The sequence below is a fragment of the Myotis brandtii genome, unplaced genomic scaffold (genome assembly GCF_000412655.1).
Source record: "Myotis brandtii unplaced genomic scaffold, ASM41265v1 scaffold115, whole genome shotgun sequence".
NCBI lineage: Eukaryota > Metazoa > Chordata > Mammalia > Chiroptera > Vespertilionidae > Myotis > Myotis brandtii.
The window spans coordinates 1,846,741-1,863,680 of NW_005353967.1; the positions used below are offsets into that span (position 1 = coordinate 1,846,741).

General features: G+C 47.7%; 1 protein-coding gene across 1 annotated transcript in view; it reads left to right on the plus strand.

The window, feature by feature from the left end:
* PDZD2 (PDZ domain containing 2) overlaps positions 1 to 15,718 on the plus strand; it is a 233,302-nt gene extending 217,584 nt beyond the window's left edge. Inside the window, exons 19-25 of the mRNA XM_005857886.2 lie at positions 482 to 590; positions 967 to 4,903; positions 5,574 to 5,691; positions 8,589 to 8,690; positions 9,336 to 9,612; positions 10,347 to 10,481; positions 12,874 to 15,718. Of these exons, the coding sequence (XP_005857948.1) occupies positions 482 to 590; positions 967 to 4,903; positions 5,574 to 5,691; positions 8,589 to 8,690; positions 9,336 to 9,612; positions 10,347 to 10,481; positions 12,874 to 13,055 (4,860 nt within the window). The 3' untranslated portion in view covers positions 13,056 to 15,718. The remainder of the gene's footprint in view (positions 1 to 481; positions 591 to 966; positions 4,904 to 5,573; positions 5,692 to 8,588; positions 8,691 to 9,335; positions 9,613 to 10,346; positions 10,482 to 12,873) is intronic.
* Positions 15,719 to 16,940: the final 1,222 nt, after the last annotated feature.

The following is a 16,940-nucleotide window of genomic DNA, read 5'->3' on the forward strand; positions in this document are numbered from 1 at the left end:
TGTTTGTTTTTTTAAAATGAGAGAGAGAGAGAGAGAGAGAGAGAGAGAGAGAGAGAGAGAGAGAGGGAGAGAGAGGAAAGGAGAAAGGGAGAGACGGGGAGGAATATCGATTTGTTGTTCCACTCATTTATGCATTCATTGGTTGATTCTTGTATGTGCCCTAACCGGGGATTGAACCTGCATATCCGGACAAGGCTCTAACCAACGGAGCTACCCAGCCAGGGTTCTGTTTGTTTCTTTGATAGCCATCCTAATGGGTATGAGGTGGCATCCCATTGTGGTTTTGATTTGCCCGTCCCTGATCACCCACAGTGGAAAGTTGAAAAAGCTGAGGCTTGGGAAGAGTGACCAGACCACGCAGTTTCTAGTCCCGTTCTGCGGCCCCTAGTCTGGGATTTCTGAATTTTCCCAAACCAGCTCTCCTCTGGGTATGACGTCTTGGAGAGCTACTGACAGTGACTTGCTGTTGTCATTGTGCCAGGACTCTCCGGGGGAGCTGACCATCGGGCATGGGCCCCACCCCGGAGCTGGCCGCCTCCCAGAGAGCCTGCCCGAAGCTGGACCAGACCAGGGGCAATACCCCGGGACGGGTAAGATTGGTTTACCATTCGCTATGCTTCTACAGGGGAGGGTAGAAGTTCCCCTAAAAATCATTACATGTGGAGAATTTGAACAGGTGGGAAAACCCTTACACAGGTTCACCATACGTAAAAGCTGCCTGCGTCTCACGCCACGGCAGTGTGCCTCTCCGTCCAGGCGACACCCCTCACCCGTTTGTGGCGTGTGCCTTCGAGTACATGAGACACGTGGTGAACACAAGGACTGCCTGCCTGTGGAATGTCTTTCTGAAAAGACCAAAGAGACAGATTGCTTACAGTTTTCCATATTTTACTTTATTTTTCTTCTCACATTTCCCTCTTTTCTTCTCTCCTCCCACTCCACCTTCTGTTTACCTTCTTGACACAGGACTGGACGGCTCCCCAGACCTTGTCCCTTCCCCAGGGCAGAAGGGGGCTGCTCACCCGGACCCCAGCAAGACCTCCATGGACGCAGGACATGGGAGGCGGCCTGAGGACCCCAGAGAGCCAGTGCCGCCCAGGGCCCCCAAGTCTGAGGACAGACGTCAGGGCAGCCCTGCCCGGGTCCACAGCACCTCCCCAGGGAAGACAGCAGGGTCTCATCCCCTGGACACCGGCGGGCCCGACACCACCAGCAAGGCAGCTGCCCCTGGGGGAGCAGGGTCTGGGGCAGAGGGAGCGGCTGCAGCCAGCACTGTCCTGTCACCAGCCCTCCTCACAGGCCAGGACACACGAGGAGTTGCAGGCGACCACAGCCAAACTCTGGCAGGGACCCTCGTGCCTGCACCCTCCCGGGAGTCTGCTGGGCTTGAGGGAACAGACTCTGAGCCTGGGAGGGCACCGCAGGCCAGCCACTCCTGGACCTCACTCACTGACCGGGCCAGAGGGGGGTGTGGTGGTGCCTCGGAGCACCGCTGCCCTGTGACCAATGTGGACAGATGCCTCGAGGAGCAGGATGCCTCGGAAGGAAGACTTCCGTCTCCGGACAGAGGGCACCGGGCGAGGCCGGAGGGCAGTGCTCAGGGTCAGCTGCCCACAGGAGCTGCAGGAGGAAGTGTCCGCCAAGCTGAGCCAGCCACCGGGAACCAGGCCCCCACCCCCAAGAGGGCCTGGGCTGCGTGCCAACCCCCTCACCCCCCCTGGACCTCCCAGCCTTCTGTTTTGGATTCAGTTAATCCTGACAAACATTTTACTGTGAACAAAAACTTTCTGAGCAACTATTCTAGAAATCTCAGCAGTTTCCACGAGGACAGCGCATCCCTGTCAGGCCCTGCTGACAGCACGGAGCTGTCTCTCTCCTCCATGTACGGGGACGCCGAGGACTCATCCTCTGACCCCGAGTCGCTCCCTGATGCCCTGCGAGCTTGCACCAGGGACACCCGGTCACCTACTCGTTCTCGTGGGTCTTCTCACAGGGAAGACACTACGGAATCGGAGGAGGAGCAAATTGAAATCTATTCCACAGGGGGTTTCCCCACCCCAACCTCCATGGCGGGGCCCATGCCTGCCCAGGAGGCGCCCTGCCCTGTGCCAGCCGGAGGCCTGCCCCTGCGGCACAGTGCTCTGGGTGAGGCCGTGGGAAGTCCACGTGAGAGAGCCTACTTCATGCCGGGAGCCTCGTGCCCTCCAACCCCGAGCTCTGCCCAGCCGTCTCCCCTCGGGGGCAGAAGTGCTCAGGGGCGTGAACCTCCCGTGGACCCACAGATTCCACAGCACCAGGGGGTCCCCAGCACCGGCTCAGCTGTGGAAAACCACCAGGCCTCCGCAGCCGCCAGGCATCGTCACAGCGCCCCGGTCGCCCTCAGCTCTCCCAACATGGTGAATGGTTTGGGACACGACTTGGATGGTGAAACCACAGATGAAAAACAAGAAACAAGTGTGAACGCAACTGAAAGTGCGGGTGCCCCCGAGAACGGGGAATGTGCCCTGGCAAACCTGCACAGCTCCGAAAGCCAAGACCTGGAGGAGCCGCTACAGAAACCAAAACTGGTCTCCAGGAGGCCCATCATGGCCTGGTTTAAAGAGATCAATAAAAGCAACCAAGGTGCTCATTTGCAGAGCAGGACTGACAAGGGGCAACCCGCCATGCCAGCCACCAGTCCTGACTCCAAAAGTCAGGTGCTGAGCACAAGCCACAGAAAGGGGGTTGCTGTGCCGAATAGCCCCCCTCCGCTGAAACTGAATCTTGAAAATAAAGACCCACCTAAAAAAAGCTCCGTGGAGACCCTTGTAAGTAACGGTCAGAAACCCAAGTCCGGTGCTAAGCTGAAGAGGCTGAGCAGCAAGAGCAAAAGCAAAGGCAGCACCGAGGGCCCTGCAGCTAACACGCCTAAGGCCGGAGGGACGGACCCCAGGAGGTCCCTGGTCTCACCCCAGGCCTCGCACAAAATGCTCTCCAAGGTCACGTCACACCGGTCCCACGGAGCCGACCACGAGGAACCCGGCAAAAATGCCGCAGCCACCGCCAGGTCTCCCCAGTGTGCGCCGGAGAGCAAGCCACCCCCTGCAGCCTCGGGGTCACTGAGGCTCTCAGCCTCTGACACGAGCATCAGACCACTCGTTTCGCCCCTCACCTCTCCCAGGGCTCTTCCTGAGCAAGGTGCGGGCAACAGGTTCCACGCGTCTGTGCACTCCGGACCCGACAGAGGCAGCCCGGCCGCCCCCAGACCTAAGTGTGGACCAGAGAGCAAGGCGGCCTCGGGGACAGGTCCCGCCGCCTCGAGAAGCAGCGTGTCCATAGCAGTGGACCGGCGGGAACCCCCACCTCCCCGGCAGGGCCAGCAGCTCGCAGCCAGCCTAATGTATTCGGTACCAGAAGCAGCCCAACCTGGGGTGACTGGTGGTGACAAAGGAAGCAAAACAATTGCTAATGATCCCCCAGAAAGAACCAACCAGCTGAAAATAGTTGAAATTTCTTCTGAAAGAATGCCAAAGAATGCATGTGGTGACACGCCAGCCGAAAGGGGCAGACAGGGAGGGTTCGTGACCCCGAGCAACGGTCAGAAGAGTGAACTTAGATTCTGCCACCAGCCAGTGGAATCGTCCCCAAACCATGCACCTGCACTGGCGTCCCACGCCTCCCCGGTGGAGCCGGAAATGCAGCGCTCCTTCAGCGTGGCAAAGCTGGCCGCCTCCTCCCCGGGAAAGTCAAGCCAGGTGCCAGCCTCCCCGGAGATGCCCAAGAACAGCACAGCAGCGGCCCCAGCGCTGGATGAGCATCCCTATTTCACGCCAAGGCCGGCAACCAGGACCTACTCCATGCCAGCCCAGTTTTCGAGCCATTTTGGACGGGAAGGGCCTTCCCTGCACAGCCCAGGGCGCTCCCACCGGGACAGCCAGATCCCTGGGACAAGCGGCCCGGAGGCCAAGGGGTGCAGAGGCGAAGGTCTTGGTCTGGCTAACGCACCGGGCGTCTACAGTGTGAAGCCCCTGCTGGAGACGTCAAGGGCCCTCCCAACCACCGACGAAGGGGACGTCCTTTCAGTGCAGGACACGAGCTGCCTCATCACCGACAAAATCCGAGTCACCAGAAGACACTACTACTTGGAGCAGCACTGGCCCCATGAATCTACCTCATTCTTCTCGGTGAAGCAGAGGATCAAGTCCTTTGAGAACCTGGCCAATTCGGACCGATCCCTGGCCAAGTCTGGGGCTTCTGCTTTTTTGTCTGTGAGCTCCAAGCCTCCCATTGGGAGACGGTCCTCTGGCAGCGTAGTTTCAGGGAGCCTCAGCCATCCCAGTGACCTGGCAGCGAGGTCACTGCGACGCAGCCTGAGTTCCTGCAGCGAAAGCCAGGGCGAAGCCAGCACCCTCATCCCCCAGATGACCAAGTCCCCATCCAGCATGACACTGACCGTCCCCCGGCATCACCCGGTGGAGGCCAGGAACAAGGGCCCTGATTCCGACCCGAAGCAATCGCTTGGTCCTTCCGGAATCCCCACCCCAATGGTGACCCCGGCCTCTCCCATCAAGAAGAACAAGTCCTCGGTGCGCCACACCCAGCCCTCGCCGGTATCCCGCTCCAAGCTCCAGGAGCTGAGGGCCTTGAGCATGCCCGACCTCGACAAGCTGTGCAATGAGGACTTCCCCGCAGGGCCCACGGCTGTGCTCTTCAAGACAGAGCTGGAGATCGTGCCCAGGAGGTCCCCTGGCTCCTCTGCCGGAGGCCTCAATGGGGCCACTGCCCTTTTGTGTCCTGTGCAGGGGGCGGACAGGGCCTGTCCAGGAGGAAGCAGGCCTAAAGCCAGTGAGCCTGGGGCACCCAGTTCAGCCAATATGAGTGAAACCACCCAGGATCTGCCCTCTGGAAAAAGCTGGTCAGTTAAGTAAGTATCTGCCCTTTTTTTGATTATTATTATGCACTAGTTTTAAGATTTATAGAAATGTTTCAAAGATAATGCAGTTTCCATGCACCGTTCACCCAGCTCTTCCTAATGTTAGCATCATATACTACCACCATCCATTAATCGAAATAAGTTAATACTGGAACACAGTTACTACAGACTTGATTCAGACGTCACTGAATAAATCCCCAAAATGTCCTTTTTTGCTCCAGCATCCAGCCCAGGATAGCAACATCACATTTAGCTCCTTGTTTTCAATACCATTACAGAGACATGGTGCCTGCAGGGGGGCGTGTTTGTCCTAATGTTGTGCTCAGGAGAGGCTTCTCACTAGGGAACTGCTCAGAGATGGTGGTGGACAGGGCTGCGCCTCATGGAAGAATTGGGACCTGTGAAGGTGGCTGCAATTAAACAGGAAATCAGTAACATCTCAAAACATTTCATTTGAGCCTATACCTTGTATATTTTTTAATATAACAACTTTTGTTTACCACATTGGTCCCCTAACACCTTGGGGAATCCCTGAATCCATAGTTATTTCCACTGAAAATACCTACAATACAATCTAAAGGAGATTGTTTTAAATGCGTCGTTACAAAATAGAGAAATTGCTTTTTCTTTAATGTTCTCCTAATGTATTTATATTATTTAGTTTGGATCAACTTCTAGTCTCAGCGGGGGACCAGCAAAGATTACAGTCTGTTTTGTCATCGGCGAGGTCAAAATCTACCATCCTGACTCTCATGCAGGAAGCGAAAGCACAATCAGAGGTGAGTGAAATGCAGGGAACACGGACACAGAACTGCTGTCACGTCAGTGCCCAGGTACGGCCACGCACTCAGAGGTCCGTGAGCCCTTCTCCAGGTCTCCTGTTGTGAGCTCACAGCCCAATCTCACTTACTTGCAGACTGCTTTAGAAGCTAAACCTTGTCTTGCATTTTTAGGTGGCAGATTGGTGCAGTTGCTCATTTAATTCCCCAGTGGGGACTAGTTACTGACCTCCCCACCCCACCCTGCATTTGGAGTTTGTCTGCAGAGAGTCCTCAAAGGTACTTGTGGTGGAGAATGAGCACAAGCACCTTTGTCTACCTAGGTGGACATAAACTACTACCTGTCAAGGGCGCCACCTGCTGGGGAGATGAGTTAATGCCTGTGTGGCCTTGCCTTGGCCCCAAGTGTAAGAGTTTCTGAAGCCTGGGGTTCCAGACAAAGAAGCTAAATAGTCATAAAAAATTGGATGTGACGGTAACAGTAACAATTGAAACCAGGGGTTCCTAACTAGAATACTTCTCGGGACTATCCACAGAGATTCGAACCCTAAGAAATAAAAATTTTCTACTTAGAGAAAAAAGTAGAGTACCTTGAGTACCTGGGTCACTGGTATCATCCAGAATTCTAACACTAGAAGGGCTGTGACGCTGGCCTCCAATGAGGAGTGAGCCACAGGGAGAGGAGATGGGTGGGATGAGACCAGTGGCCATTAGCGGCCTCTCCTGGTTCTCCGCCCACTGGTCTGGGTCTGTGCAGCCAGGAAACACTGTGAGGCATCTAGCATTTTTCACTTTCAGTAAAAGGGACTAATCCAGCCGTGGGCAAACTACAGCCCGCTTGAAATGAATAAAACTAAAAAAAAAAAGACCGTACCCTTTTATGTAATGATGTTTACTTTGAATTTATATTAGTTCACACAAACACTCCATCCATGCTTTTGTTCCGGCCCTCCGGTCCAGTTTAAGAACCCATTGTGGCCCTCGAGTCAAAAAGTTTGCCCACCCCTGGACTAATTTATTGTCTCCTTCCTCCTTCCACTTGTTGCAGTAAGTAAGCATTTTGCACGTGGACTCACTTGGTGATTTCCAGTCAAGGTCTGATCACGCTGTGCCAGGGGCCACCTGTACTCGTGTTAGATAAAATGGTCTCAACCAACCTCACAAAAGGGAGGGACCCCAGGGTAGACTGTGTGTGCACAGGGTGCCGAGCGCCACCTGGAGTCATCTGGGGCCTCCCTCACCTCAGTTCCTATTCACCACTAGGCAGGCAGGTGTTGTGCGTGGTGTTGAAGATCATGCTTGTTTTCGTCAACATGCAGCTGTCTTCAGTTGGTTCCGGGCAAGTACAGATGTCCTCACTCTGCCATCTTTAGACCAGAAGTTTCCTGCCTTGCTTTTTCTCAATGAGTATGGTGTGTAGGTGCTGAAAATGGAACTGTTCAGAACAGTTTCTTTGGCTTCTGAGGGCGCTGTGAGAGACTAGAGTCAAAAAACAAGCCCCGGTCTTCTGGTTTCTGGAGAGCTAAACCTTGGGGAGCCCCTGATGGTGATTCTAGCTTTCCTGATGCTGTACTGAGCTTCTCAGAAGCAAAATCCGGCCTGATGATCGATCAGCTTTCAGTATGCTGTAAATAATTTGAATAAATTAAAGCTTTGGTGATGTGTCCCGGGACACAGGAGAGTCCCATTTTCAAGTATTGTTTCTTTGCTCCAATAATACATTTAAATAGAAGTAGCCCTATTTCAGCATCAAACGTTACCTCTGAGCAACTGCACGGAGCTCATCTGCAGGCCACATCTCCCGTTTTTGTTAAGCTATCATCATTCTCTCCATTGAATGGTGCCTGAGCACACATATGGTCGAATTTGCCCATAACGTGGAAATCCCAACCCCCAAAAAGTTCTGCAGGACATTGTGTTGTTAGCATATGGAGCCTTGGTTTGAATGAACTTTAGAGAAATGTAAAATGACTAAGATTAGGTCTTAGGACTTAACTAATAGAACCAACACTTTTCAAATATTGGGTTCCTTTCCCAGCACAATACAGAGGTGGTTTTCTCTTCCAACGTTTTCACTTTCTCTTGTCAAAGCAATCCTTAAAGGTTATTAAATTCTTCCTCTATTGCTGTTTGAGAGCACCTGAAATTGATGGATTATATATCACTTGATGGGAAACCCAGCAGATCTTTAAAATGTTGTGAGTCATCTCTAGCGTGTGGGTGGAAGAACTCAAAATTCAGTATAATTAGCCCAGCTCATTTTTATTTTAAAATCTCTTATCAAGGTATCTTTAGATCAGTGCTTGAAACATGGGCGGTCTTTTGTTCTTAACCTTAGAACACTACTAAGAATGTCCAATACAGGAGTTGACATCTCTAATGTACTCTAATATTGTGACATACTTTATACCTTTAAACATACTTTGTATTTTATGAGTACTGGTTCACTGACTGCACGTGGAATCCAGTGAACTGAGCACGGGAGGTGGAGGGCATTGAACACATGGCCTCAGCGTGCTTTTACCTGGCTCTTGGCACTTACGCGTCTCCCTTTGCTGCTGAACTATAGACATAACTGTAGAATAAGGAATTCCCTTCATGATCAAATTTGGGAGGACACCATTTGGTGGCTAGACTGGCTTCTAAAGTGTCCCATCCATGCCTTCCTACCCGTGGTTCTGTAGCTACAGGCTGGACCCTCGAAAACCTGTAAAGGCACCACCCAGAAGCGCAGCACAGTGGAGTCATGGCTCCTCTAGTTGAAACCCTGTGAAAACTCCTGAGGAACCACTGGGTTTCCTGGGGATAAACTGCAGCACTAGGGGGGTTTGTATCAGTACTCACCTGTTACTCTTGGCACAGGGAATATACTTTTTCCTTCTGATTCTTCTCAATAGAATAAAGAAGATGTCTGCTTCATAGTCTTGACCAAAAAAGAAGGCTCGGGTCTGGGATTCAGTGTGGCAGGAGGGACCGATGAGGAGCCAAATGCAATTGTGGTGAGTGAGGATGTGGAGACGCTCTCGGGGAAGTCATGCTGAAGCAGTTCTGAGTTCGAGTAGGACAAAACTCCCATCAGTGAGTTCACAGGTTGCTGGAGTTTGTTCACGGCCACCTGAACAAAAGGAGGGAAAGCAGTACGTAATATTTTCATTGACAAAGATAAGCCTTTTCACACATAGCTGACTGATAGACAGGCTAAGTGACCTATTAGGTGCCAATACACATAAACACAATTATGTATAGCCTCGAATTCACCTAAATATTTTGTTTATTCAGAAAGACCTTAGAATTAGCTGGCCATACCTGCTTTTGCTTATGAAATTACTTCTTAAGAACCACCACCTTTAAGTTTTGCATCACTCAAGCCTGTGAGATCATTAGGGAGATGCCACCTTTCCTGGACAAGGTCAGGTCCTGTTTCTCTTTGTAGTGTTACTGCCCCCTTGAGTGTTAGGCACATATCAGACATGCTGCTGGGCACTGACGTTTGTCATTTCACCCCTCACACTGAATGTGTTTTTGATATAAACCAAGTGTTTGCATGACTTGGGAAATTTGCCATTAGAAGGTTCCTTTACTGCAGACCCTTTGCTTTTACTGGAGGTCATAAATGACTTTGGCTTGTCCTGTCCTTGTCCCAGGTCCACAGGGTATTTTCTCAGGGGGCAGCTTCTCAGGAAGGGACTATGAACCGAGGGGATATCCTCCTGTCAGTCAATGGTGCCTCACTGGCTGGCTTGGCCCATGGGGATGTCCTGAAGGTTCTGCACCAGGCACAGCTGCACAAAGATGTCCTCGTGGTCATCAAGAAAGGAAATGACCAGCCCAAGCCCTCCACCCGGCAGGAGCCACACATAGCCAACGGGAAGGGCTCGCTGTCCAGAGACACCATCTCCCTGGAGCCTGGAATGGGAATGGGTAAGACACCCCCGCACCAGCCAGCAGGGTGTGAGCAGCATAGACTCGGGCTGAACACAAAGGAAAATAATGGCCATTACCTTATTAGTTGGGTCAGAGAAATTAAATGTAGTGAAGTCTAGTGTTTGTGGATGCTTCTTGCAAAAACCACGTTACAAATAACTTATTTAAAAACGACCCAGTAGTTAAAGCCATACTATTGAAGACATAAATGACCATTTGACAGCTTCTCAATGTCCTAAGGAAGCCCTTTTGAACTTCCATCCTATTAGGGCCTAAGTGGTTGGTAAGTAAAATAAGAAACCCTTGTTCAGGGGGACTGAAAGGTGAGAGAAGCTCCAGGCTGAGCTTTGTCCTGGGAACATCCAGAAAGGAGGGTGTTTAAAGACAGTCGCTGCACTGTCGTCTCAGGCTCCACAGTAAGCCACACTAAGCGCTGACTCAGAATGGGCACTGCTTCTGAAGCACAGGCTGGGTCCCAAGTGGGACTTCAGTCTTCACGGAGACGTGCACCGACACGGGGGGGTCTCTGGAGATTTCTGCTTGGGCATAAAGGCATGCTCCACGCTTGCAGACCGTTGATTAGAAGAGCAGAGGTACAGGAACTGCAGGAACACAGCCAGGAGGGGAGACCAACCCTAACACTGGTCTCAAATGTTGTCATCAGCACTTCAAGGTAAATGGGACACGACAGGAGGTAGTGAGTGTCCCTGTTGTCTCCACCTTCACTGCAGGGAGAAGAGGAGCTGCACAGGACGCTCTGTGCGTTGAAGTACTGAAGACCTCGGCTGGGCTGGGATTGAGCCTGGATGGAGGAAAATCGTCCATGTCTGGGGATGGGCCCCTGTTCATCAAGAGAGTGTACAAAGGTAACGTCCCAGAAAACACAATCCGCCGTCCACAATCTATCAATTTCTGTGTATGTCAGTGCCCCTTCCATTTGGAAATCAAATTTGTTTGAAAAGATCTAAAGTGTTTTTCATGCTTTATAACATACTAGGGCCCCAGTGCACAATTCATGCACCTTGAAAGGAACTGTGGGTCGAGAGGCTGTGGTGGGCCCCTCCCGCCGCGGCCCCTAGTCCCGTCTGCTGGCTCCGCCGCTGCTCCCATGCACTGATAGCATGGAGTGACTGGGGCCGGCGCCAGCAGTGGGTGTGAGCCCCAATCGCCCCTCAGGAGCTATCAGGGCCAGCAGCTGCCGCTCGCACCCGCTGATGGCGCCGAGAGATCGGGACTGGTGATGGGCACCAGTAGCGGATGCGAGCGGGGCCAGTGCTGGCAGCAGGTGCAAGTGCTTGGTGGGACTGCGGTGCATGGGAGCAAAGAATTTTCAGTAACAACCAGAGTCTCGCTCCAATGACAGGGTCTGGCACCCCTGCTCACCTGCTCCACCATCCCACCGCGGCCCATGCCTGCCAAGTTCTGCACACGCCCCCTGGTGGTCAGGACACATCATAGCAACAGGTTGTTTGGTGGTTCTGCCGTTCAGTCGACTGGCATATTAGCCTTTTATTATATAGGAGGATAAGGTTAATGTGTGTTAGCCCTGTTGTGTTTTACACATATTCACTCATGTCATCCACATGACAATCCTACCATAAAGGTACTATATCGCACCTAAGATCACAGGTATAAGTAGCAGACCAGGCGTGAACCCGGGTAGCCTGGCTCTAGAGCAGAGGTCCTCAAACTTTTAAAACAGGGGGCCAGTTCACTGTCCCTCAGACATTCCACACATGCGCACTGCGGGCCTGGGACAAGTCGGCTGCTAAGCAGGACAGGCAGTGGCGGCAAAAACACCCGGCGGGCCGGATAAATGTTTTCAGCGGGCCACATGTGGCCCGTGGGCCGCAGTTTGAGGACCCCTGCTCTAGAGTCTGTGCCCCTAACTTCTACACTGTATCTCTAACTCCATGTTCCTGTCTCCCTGTTCTTAATTAATCTGAGTTATTACTGATGACATTACTTAGCTTGGTATGTTCACATCAGAACAGCCAGTCAGGGGTACTTAACATCGACCAAGATCATAGTCAGTTAACACATTGAAGACGGATCACGAGAATTCTCGCTTCATATTACACAGTGTTTTACAAAGTATCATACTTTAAAAAGATGTTAGCTTGTAAGAACATGTAAATAAGTAACTTCAAAATGCAATGGGTATTTTATTTTAAAGCGTGCCTTTAACATTTATTTAAAATGTTTTTTCGTTCAATAGAAACTGATCTGGCCATTGGGTAAAGCTAGCAATAAAACTACTAGTCCACAATGTGTTAAGATTGCAATTTCCAGACTATAAGAAAGTAAAATGGGAGGGGACAGTAGGTCTTTTCATGAACTTGAACTAACAATAATGTGGGTGTGTATATACCATATTTAATATAACACTGATACTGTTAATATTAAATTTAGTAATAAAACAGCACTAATATTTAATATACTAATTATTAGCATTGTCTTATTAAAAATTAGTATTAGGTTGTGTTATACTAAAGACAGTATCTGCTTCTATCATTAACATAAAATGCTTATGTCCTTGAGTGGGTTGGATTTGAACTTTTCTTCCAGCTATATTTCTATTATTTTATCAATCGTTATAACCAACTAAAATCATATATATATAATGACATCAAATATTTAACAATGATTTTCAGAAATTTAGGATGGAATAGCTATATCTGTTTTTTGAGCCCTAAAATTTCTGAGAAAATTATTTTCATATTTGGGAATTTTTCTTTCAATGCCCTTTTTTCCATGTTAAGTGCACAGCCAGTGTGCACTTCTTCACTACGACTGTTTCAGATGTGTATGTGGAAAGCTTATAAACTTGCTAGACCATACACAAAGCTGCAGTACAGAAATATGTTATAGCTTCTAAGGAATCAATTAAGTAATCTCCAGTCACTGCTGGGCATGTAAGCACCCTGTCTCTGAACTTGGATATCGTAACCAACATCTTTAACAGAAGTTGAACCTGTTTCCCTGCATTTATTGGCCATTTGGATTTTAGCTATTGATTTCCTTTGTTCAAGTTTCTCTTTATTTTGTATTCTTTTAAAATATCTTCTCAGCTGCTTAGATTTTTCACAGAAAAGGTAACAGATTTGAATTTTTAAAGTCAGGTTTCTTTTTATGGGTCTCTCTCCTAAGACTATAAACATATTTTGAGATTTTTCTCACTGATGGTTTTAGCTTACTTAGACTTCATTGTGAATACCATGGAAGTACCAAGCCCTCATTCTGTATTTACTCTCACAGGTGGTGCAGCTGAACAGGCTGGAACAATAGAAGCTGGGGATGAAATCCTTGCCATTAACGGGAAACCCCTGGTTGGGCTCATGCACTTCGATGCCTGGAATATTATGAAGTCTGTCCCGGAGGGACCTGTGCAGTTAGTAATTAGAAAGCATAGGAATTCTTCCTGCAATAAGCATGAGTAGTGACACTCACATTTTTTATAAGAATCTCCTTTTCTCTGTTTCCTTCGTATTTCAGCAAGTCAGAAGGACGTCTCGAAACAGCAGAGAAACACTGGTGTAGGCAAGGACTATAAAAATCTCCACATTTTTACTAACAGATGATGCTCGATTCTGGAAGCCTTCCCTGGATCACCTAGGCCAGGAGGGTTCGTTCTGTTCCGGTACCTGTCCCCGACCTTTCGCTGTTACTAATGGGGATATAAGACGTGGCAGGGTGCCTTCTTTCATTTCAAACATCCTTCGCTTCTCTTGGCCACCTCTCCCAACATCCCAATCGGGGCAACTGGGGAGCCTACACAGGCTGAGGGGCAACACAAATGTCATGACTAAATGGACTCTAGTTTTTTATAATTTTGTAAGTAAATACCAATGCTTTAAGCACATTCAGTGGACAGAACTGTAGGTCTGTATGTTACCCTGAAAAGAAAATGAGACTTTAAAATATAATAATAATCAATTTATGACCTAATGGTTAGGCTGAGCTCAGGAATTATCCAAAAATGAAAAAAACAAAATACAGAAAGTGGTATATTTTAGTGAGTGTAAAGTGCAATATATGGCTGCAGAGTTCAACTCAGTGAGTTACTGATCACAGTGAAGTGTTGGTCATGGTCTAAAAGTGTCGATCGTAAGGCTGTTTTGCAGAAATGCAGTTCTGATAAACTGTACTAAATAGCCATGAACTTGCTGCTTACAATGAGCAGAAAGTTCCAGCTTGGAAAGCACCTTGTATCTAGTTTGGAACTTGTCTTGAGTAAGTGCTTGAATTCAAGACTGGTCAACACAAAAGCAGGCAAAAATATCAGTCACTGGGTTTCCATTTCTATATTTTATGTACTTTTAACAGTAATTTAAATTTTTAGAAATCAAATATCTTTTTAGTATCCTTGGATTTATAAACATAGGCATTATATTTACCATCCAAATAGAGGATCGTTAAGCGCCCAGCCTGTTTTGTCTTCTGGACGAAAAGTATAGTGTGACTGACTGGGCACTTAACGTCTTAAAATAATCCACTTAGGGGACTGTTACTTTTCCAACAAGCTTATGAAATGTACCGTTTCTAAGCATTGGATCACTTTTCCTGACCTGGGGATTATGACATATCTCTGCAGTGACTGAAGTTTTTTGCTTCTGTTTTGCAAATTATTCCTTTTGTCAAAACTGTTTCCCTGCAGACCACTGTAACTCACGCTGCTTGTGAAACTTGTCCCAGCTGCTCTCCTTTCGAAGCATGAACTTTGTAGGTGCTGTTCCTTGCTACAAAATTGGCTTTTCTCCCCTCATACTTCAAACCATCATCAGCTTCCTTTACCAAAATGGAGGAAAATGGAGGAAAGTGAGTCACTTTCAAGGTAAAGGAGCAGTACTACTATGTAGTTACAACCCAGATCCTCGGGGGGGCACACACTAGCTGACCAAGTCCAGGGAATACAGGTGAGACTGTGTACCTGTGCGCATGATGATGCTAAGGTTTTATGTTGGAGCTTCTTTCAAAAACTATAGCTTGAGTCTATGGCTTAGAGAGAACAACACAAGTCATCATACCCCCAGATCATAGAAGCACTTGAGCTGTCACTTTGTGCATCATTTTTCTGGGTGATTAATCCCAGTAAACCTCTATGGAGTTGCCCAGAGAGGTCTCTCAAATAGGAGTGAAATATCTGATTGGTGTGAACCCAGATTTCTCATCTTTTAACAGGTTCTACAAAAGAAAACATAGTACAGGAATTAGCTAGAAAGATCTGATTAATTTAGCTTCTACTTTCACAATTCCAGGTAAGATATTATAGAAAGTCAGTACAAGGTGCATGCTAGATTGTTTTTAAGTCTCTGGAGTCAGTTTTGTGGTTTCTGTTTTCTTGACATGCAACTATTTGAAATCAACACTGAAAACTATTTTTTGCCTCTACTCTTCCAGCTGTGCCTCCTAAGAAACAGTCCTTTGTGAACAGACAGGAATTTCTAGAGCAATGGGCTGGTCTCCTCCTGGGAGTCCCTGATCCTCATGCAAATCTGAGGAGTGCAAGGCTCTGAGACCTCTGGCTCATTAAAATATGTTAAAGTCATCAGCCATTTCTAGTAGATCTTGCCAGAATGGTTCCCTGGCTGATGGTTGGAACATAAGGGAGGAAGCAAAACTGTTTTTGACCCTAAGATAGAGAGCTATTTATTTATCTTCAGTGTTCAGGCATGACTAGTATTTCTAATTAGTCTAATAAATTCCCATACTTCCTGAAGTGAACACTAATGGTATTATCCTACTAGAACTTTCATTGTTTTGGTTTTTTAACTGGTCATTCACAATAAGCTATGAGGCTAAATATGTGTTATAACATGTAAATTGTAGTTGCAAGCATAGACCGTGAAGGTTGAGTTTCACTTATGTTCTACCAGACACATCTCATTTGATTTTATGGTTGACTTAATTGGCACCACACCTGTTGTATGATATACATAATCCTTTATTTATGTAAAATAAAATGCCTTATATTATTAAAGAGTTAAGTGCAATAATATGAAATAGCCTGTACATTTTTAAATGTCGCCAAGTTATGTAAACCCACATCTCTGTAAACAACTTTTTTTAAGTAATTTTAAAAAAATAAACACTCTGCTTATTACTTGTTTTTCTAGTTCTGCAACTACAGAATAACCTTTTAAATTATCAAGATAGTAAATGTTTATTGTTACCTAAGTGGGTGAAAGGTACAAAGGCAACAGAACTCAAGTCAACCACTCTTTCCCACAACCACACTCAGAATCTCACACAATCCAAATTGTTCACAACCTCCTGACCTTCCAGATTGCACTACCCTTCTTCCCACTACTGCCTCTTGTCTTCAATTTCAACAAGCCCGCCCTTCATTCCCATATCTACTCAGACCAGACCCCATGGTGAGCACAATCCCCATCCAGACCACAGGCTCAGCTCCCTCACCCCAACTAAATCCTGGATCCTTCCAACGAGCCCACTACTTGGTTCTTACACACCGATTCCTACAGAAAATACCACAATCACTCCAAATGATGCTGCTATAAATTCATGGTTTCCAACCTCAACTGGGCTCTTAAAGTTTCCTTGTCAGTTTTTTCTCTCATTCTTCACAATGACCACGTTTTTTTCTCTAAACCCTGACCCATTAGTATTCCCACTAAAGTCAGGAATACACTCAGAAAAGATGTTCACTAAGTTGAACACCAATGTTCTGGAAGTACAAGCCAATACAATTAGACAAACATTTTTAAAAGGGGTACATGTAAACTCAAACACATCAATGTAAAAATGATTAAAATATTACAATTTAGTAAGGTGGCTATCAAAAAGTACTCACCAAAACAAGAGCTTACCTAAATAATAACCAACAGAACATATGGGGAAAAACACCTAATTACAACAGCAATGGAAAAATATATTTAACCTTAGTTAGCCAAGACCAGCAAACCTAAACACAAACATATTCTATTAAGAGACATTAAAAAAGGTAACTCGAGCCCTAGCTGGTTTGGCTCAGTGGATAGAGCATCGGCCTATGGACTGAAGGGTCTGGATTCAATTCCAGACAAGGGCACATGCCTGGGGTTGTGGGCTCGATCCCCAGTAGGGGCCATGCAGGAGGAAGTCAATCGATTCTCATCATTGATGTTTCTCTCTCTCTTTCCCTCTCCCTTCCTCTCTGAAATCAATAACATATATATATTTAAAAAAAAAGGTAACTTGAACAAATGGGAGATACAGCTTATTCGTGAATAGAATAACTCAATGCTATAAAGATTTCAGTTCTCCCAAGACTAATCTATAAATATAATGTAAGTCCAACCATAATCTGAAAAGAATTTTTTAAC